This window comes from Gopherus flavomarginatus, chromosome 1, assembly GCF_025201925.1.
Source record: "Gopherus flavomarginatus isolate rGopFla2 chromosome 1, rGopFla2.mat.asm, whole genome shotgun sequence".
Classification (NCBI taxonomy): domain Eukaryota; kingdom Metazoa; phylum Chordata; order Testudines; family Testudinidae; genus Gopherus; species Gopherus flavomarginatus.
Window position 1 is genome coordinate 53,302,057 of NC_066617.1, and position 4,769 is coordinate 53,306,825.

The window sequence follows — 4,769 nt, forward strand, 5'->3', positions numbered from 1 at the left end:
AATGGTAGCCATCATCATGGTGGTACTCGTGGGTGCCCTTTTAGCCGACCTCAGTAAGGTTGGTTGGGGCACCTGGGCAGACATGGGAGTGACTCATCCAGGTCATTCCCCAGTTGTACTGCACTATCTTCTGGTAAGCTTCCAGCAGATGACGATGGCTAGCAGTCGTACTGCACCGTCTTCTGGTGAGCACCCAGGAGATGATGATGGCTAGCAATTATAATGCAGCATCTGCCAAGCACTCAGGAGATGATGACAGCTAGCAGTTATACTGCACTGTGTGCTGCCAGCCTAAGATGTATAAGATAGGTGGAGCAACAAAGAGTCCTGTGGCACCTTATAGACTAACAGAAGTATTGGAGCATAAGCTGTTGTGGGTGAATACCCACTTCGTCAGACACAGACATGCGTCTGACGAAGTGGGTATTCACCCACGAAAGCTTATGCTCCAATACCTTTGATAGTCTGTAAGGTGCCACAGGACTCTTTGTTGCTTTTTACAGATCCAGACTAACATGACTACCCCTCTGATACTTGACAAGATAGATGGAGTGGATCAAAACAAGAAATAGACCAGATTTGTTTTGTATTCATTTCTATTCATTTGCTCCCCCATCCCTCCGTGAAATCAGTGGCCTGCTAAACCCAGGGTTTTGAGAGTTCAATCCTTGAGGGGGCCATTCTGTGTGACAGTTGTTTGTGTTTCTCCTTGATGCAAAGACACCCTCTTTGTTGATTTTAATTCCCTATAAGCCATATCGTCAGTTGCCACCTCCCTCCATCAGAGCAACGGCAGACAATCGTTCTGCACTTTTTTTCAGTGCAGATGCCACAGCACTGGGAATGTGGAGCCCACTCAGATCACCGCGGCAATTATGAGCACTGTAAACACCACACACATTATCCTGCAGTATACGCAGAACCAGAACCTGCAAAAGTGAAACCAGGCAAGGAGGCGACAAGCAGCATGGTGACGCGACTGATGAGGACATAGACGTCTCACAAAGTATGGGGTCCGGCAATGTGCACATCATGGTGTTAATGGGGCAGGCTCATGCTGTGGACTGCCACTTCTGGGCCCGGGAAACAAGCACAGACTGGTGGGTCCGCATAGTGTTGCAGGTCTGAGACAATTCCCAGTGGCTGTGAAACTTTTGCATGCGTAAAGGCATTTTCATGGAACTTTGTGACTTGCTTCCCTCTGCCCTGAAGCACCAGAATACCAAGATGAGAGCAGCCCTCACAATTGAGAAGCAAGTGGCGATAGCCCTGTGGAAGCTTGCAATGCCAGACAGCTACCAGTCAGTCGGGCATCAATTTGGAATGGGCAAATCTACTGTGGGGGCTGCTGTGATCCAAGTAGCCAATGCAATCAAAGAGCTGCTGATATCAAGGGTAGTGACTCTGGGAAATGTGCAGGCCATAGTGGATGGCTTTGCTGCAATGGGATTCCCTAACTGTGGAGGAGTGATAGACGGAGCCCATATCCCTATCCTGGCACCGGAGCACCAAGCCAGCAAGTACATAAACCGAAAGGGGTACTTTTCAATGGTGCTACAAACAATGGTGGATCACAACGGACGTTTCACCAACATCAACGTGGGATGGCCAGGAAAGGTACATGACGCCCGCATCTTCAGGAATTCTGGTCTGTTTCAAAAGCTGCAGGAAGGGACGTTCTTCCCAAACCACAAAATTACCACTGGGGATGTTGAAATGCCTATAGTTATCCTTGGGGACCCAGCCTACCCCTTAATGCCATGGCTAATGAAGCCATACACAGGCAGCCTGGACAGTAGTCAGGAGCTGTTCAACTATAGGATGAGCAAGTGCAGAATGGTGGTAGAATGTGCATTTGGATGTTTAAAAGTGAGCTGGTGCAGTTTACTGACTCAGATAGACCTCAGTGAAACCAATATTCCCATTGTTATTAGTGCTTTCTGTGCGCTCCACAATATCTGTGAGAGTAAGGGGGAGATGTTTATGGCTGCGTGAGAGGTTGAGGCAAATTGTCTGGCCGCTCATTACGTGCAGCCAGACAACAGGGCAGTTAGAAGAGTATAGGAGGGAGCTTTAAAAACCAGTTTCATGACTGGCCAGGCTACAGTGTGAAAATTCTGTTTGTTTCTCCTTGGTGACCCCCCACACACACACTCCTGGTTCACTCTACTTCCCTGTAAGCTAACCACCCTACCCTTCCCCCTTCGATCACCGGTTGCAGAGGCAATAAAGTCACTGTTGTTTCACATTCATGCATTATTTATTAATTCATCACACAAATAGAGGGATAACTGCCAAGGTAGCCTGGGAGGGGTGGGGGAGGAGGGAAACAGTGGGTGGGGTGGAGGAGGAGGGAAGGACAAGGCCACACTGCACTTTAAAACTTAAAAACTTATTGAATCCCAGCCTTCTGTTGCTTGGGCAATCCTCTGGAGTGGAGTGGCTGGGTGGCCAGAGGTCCCCCCCACTGCGTTTTTGGGCATCTAGGTGAGGAGGCTATGGAACTTGGGGAGGAGGACGGTTGGTTACACAGGGGCTGTAGTGGCAGTCTGTGCTCCTGCTGCCTTTCCTGAAGCTCAACCATACACTGGAGCATATGAGATTGATGCTCCAGCAGCCTGAGCACTGACTCCTGCCTTCTGTCAGCAAGCTGATACCACCTATCATCTTCAGCCCGCCACTTACTCTCTTCAGCCTGCCACCTCTCCTTATGTTCATAGTGTGCTTTCCTGCACGCTGACATTGTCTACCTCCATGCATTCTGCTGTGCTCTGTCAGTGTGGAAGGACAGAATGAGCTCAGAGAACATTTTATCCTGAGTGTATTTTTTTCACCTTCTAATCTTTGCCAGCCTCTGGGAAGGAGAAACACATGCAGCTGGTGGAGGGAAAAAAAGGGAGAGTGGTAGTTAAAAAGACATATTTTAGAGAACAGTAGGTACACTCTTTCACGGTAAACCTTGCTGTTAACATTACATAGCATATGTACTTTTGTTAAAAAGTCGCATTTTGATGGCTTCACCTCTTCCCCTCACTGCATGGCTAATAGCAGGGAATATTTCTGTTCAGCCACAGGCAAACAGCCCAGAAGGAATGGGCACCTCTGAATGTCCGCTTAATAAAACCACCCTATTTCAACCAGGTGACCATGAATGATATCACTCTTCTGAGATATACTAGAGAGATAAAGAACGGATGTTGTTTGAATGCCAGCAAACACCAGGACCATACGCTGCAATGCTCTGTTCTGCAATGATTCCCGACTACATGCTACTGGCCTGGCGTGGTAAAGTGTCCTACCATGGACAATGAAATAAGGCTGCCCTCCCCAGAAACCTTTTGCAAAGGCTTTGGGAGTACATCCAAGAGAGCTTTATGGAGATGTCCCTGGAGGATTTCCGCTCCATCCCCAGACACGTTAACAGACTTTTCCAGTAGCTGTACTCGCTGTGAATGCCAGGGTAAATCAATCATTAAACACGCTTGCTTTTAAACCATGCTTAATATTTACAAAGGTACACTCACCAGACATCCCTTCTCTGCCTTCAGGGTCCAGGAGCCTGCCTTGGGTGGGTTTGGGGGTTACTGGCTCCAGGTCCAGGGTGAGAAACAGATCCTGGCTGTTGGGGGAACCGGTTTCTCCGCTTCCTTGCTTTGAGTTAACTTCAATCTCCTCCTCATCATCATCTTCATTCCCAAAACCCGTTTCCGTGTTGCGTCCTACTCCATTGATGGTTGGGGTACTGGTGGCTGCACCCCCTAGAATACCATGCAGCTCATCATAGAAGTGGCATGTTTGGGGCTGTGACCCGGAGTGGCCATTTGCCTCTCTGGTTTTTTCGTAGGCTTGTCTGAGCTCCTTAATTTTCACACGGCACTGCCGCGAGTCCCTGTTATAACCTCTGTCCTTCATGCCCTTGGAGATTTTTTCGAATGTTTTGGCATTTCGTTTACTGGAACAGAGTTCAGCTAGCACGGATTCATCTCCCATACAGTGATCAGATCCCGTACCTCCCGTTCGGTCCATGCTGGAGCTCTTTTGTGATTCTGGGACTCCATGATCACCTCTGCTGATAAGCTCTGCATGGTCATCTGTGCTGATCAGCTCGCAACGCTGGCCAAACAGGAAATGAAATTCAAAAGTTCATGGGACTTTTCCTGTCTGCCTGGCCAGTGCATCTGAGTTGAGAGCACTGTCCAGAGTGGTCACAATGGAGAACTCTTGGATAGCTCCCAGAGGCCAGTACTGTTGAATTGCATCCACACTACCCCAAATTCGACCCAGCAAGGCCGATTTCAGCGCTAATCCCCTAGTCAGAGCTGGAGTAAATAAATCAATTTTAAGAGCCTGTTAAGTTGAAAAAAAGGGCTTCATCGTGTGGACAGGTGCAGGGTTAAATCGAGGTAACGCTGACAAATTCAACCTAAAATCATAGTGTAGACCAGGCCTTAGCTTACCAGCCCCAAGCCTCTTTAGCCAACAGACCCAAAAGCTCTCTCTGTCACCTCTCCCAGGCAGGGTCACACTGTGCTCACAGGTTACAGATTGGCTTTCTCGCTTTTTGCCTCTGTCTCTCTCTCTCTGTGTTCTTGTCTGTCCCCAATTTCTGTGTGTTCGCTCTCACCCTCACCACACGAACACCTGGCTACAATACTACATGGTGCTAGTTTTTGGGCAGATTCTATTAGGCCTTGTTTTAAGTGTAGCCCCTTGTGTGTGTGTTACAATTATCTCAAGTGAAAAACAAGTTAAGGTTGCCAACCCTCCCC

The 4,769-nt window shown here is 48.4% G+C and overlaps 1 protein-coding gene across 1 annotated transcript; it reads right to left on the reverse strand.

The window, feature by feature from the left end:
* Positions 1–2,299: 2,299 nt before the first annotated feature.
* On the reverse strand, positions 2,300–4,230 carry LOC127042887 (uncharacterized). Its single transcript, XM_050936392.1, has 2 exons — positions 3,525–4,230; positions 2,300–2,877 (listed from the first exon to the last, which is right to left on the reverse strand). Exons 1-2 carry the CDS (start codon positions 4,024–4,026, stop codon positions 2,831–2,833), a joined length of 549 nt encoding a protein of 182 aa, XP_050792349.1. The 5' UTR covers positions 4,027–4,230; the 3' UTR covers positions 2,300–2,830.
* Between the last annotated feature and the right edge of the window lie 539 nt (positions 4,231–4,769).

Bases quoted from the DNA above. Each gene is read 5' to 3' on its own strand.
- LOC127042887 (XM_050936392.1), bottom strand. From the start codon at position 4,026: ATGGACCGAACGGGAGGTACGGGATCTGATCACTGTATGGGAGATGAA. The intron at 2,878-3,524 runs GTGAGTGTACCT...TCCCTCCACCAG, and splicing joins AGGCAGAGAAGGGATGTCTG to CTGCATGTGTTTCTCCTTCC.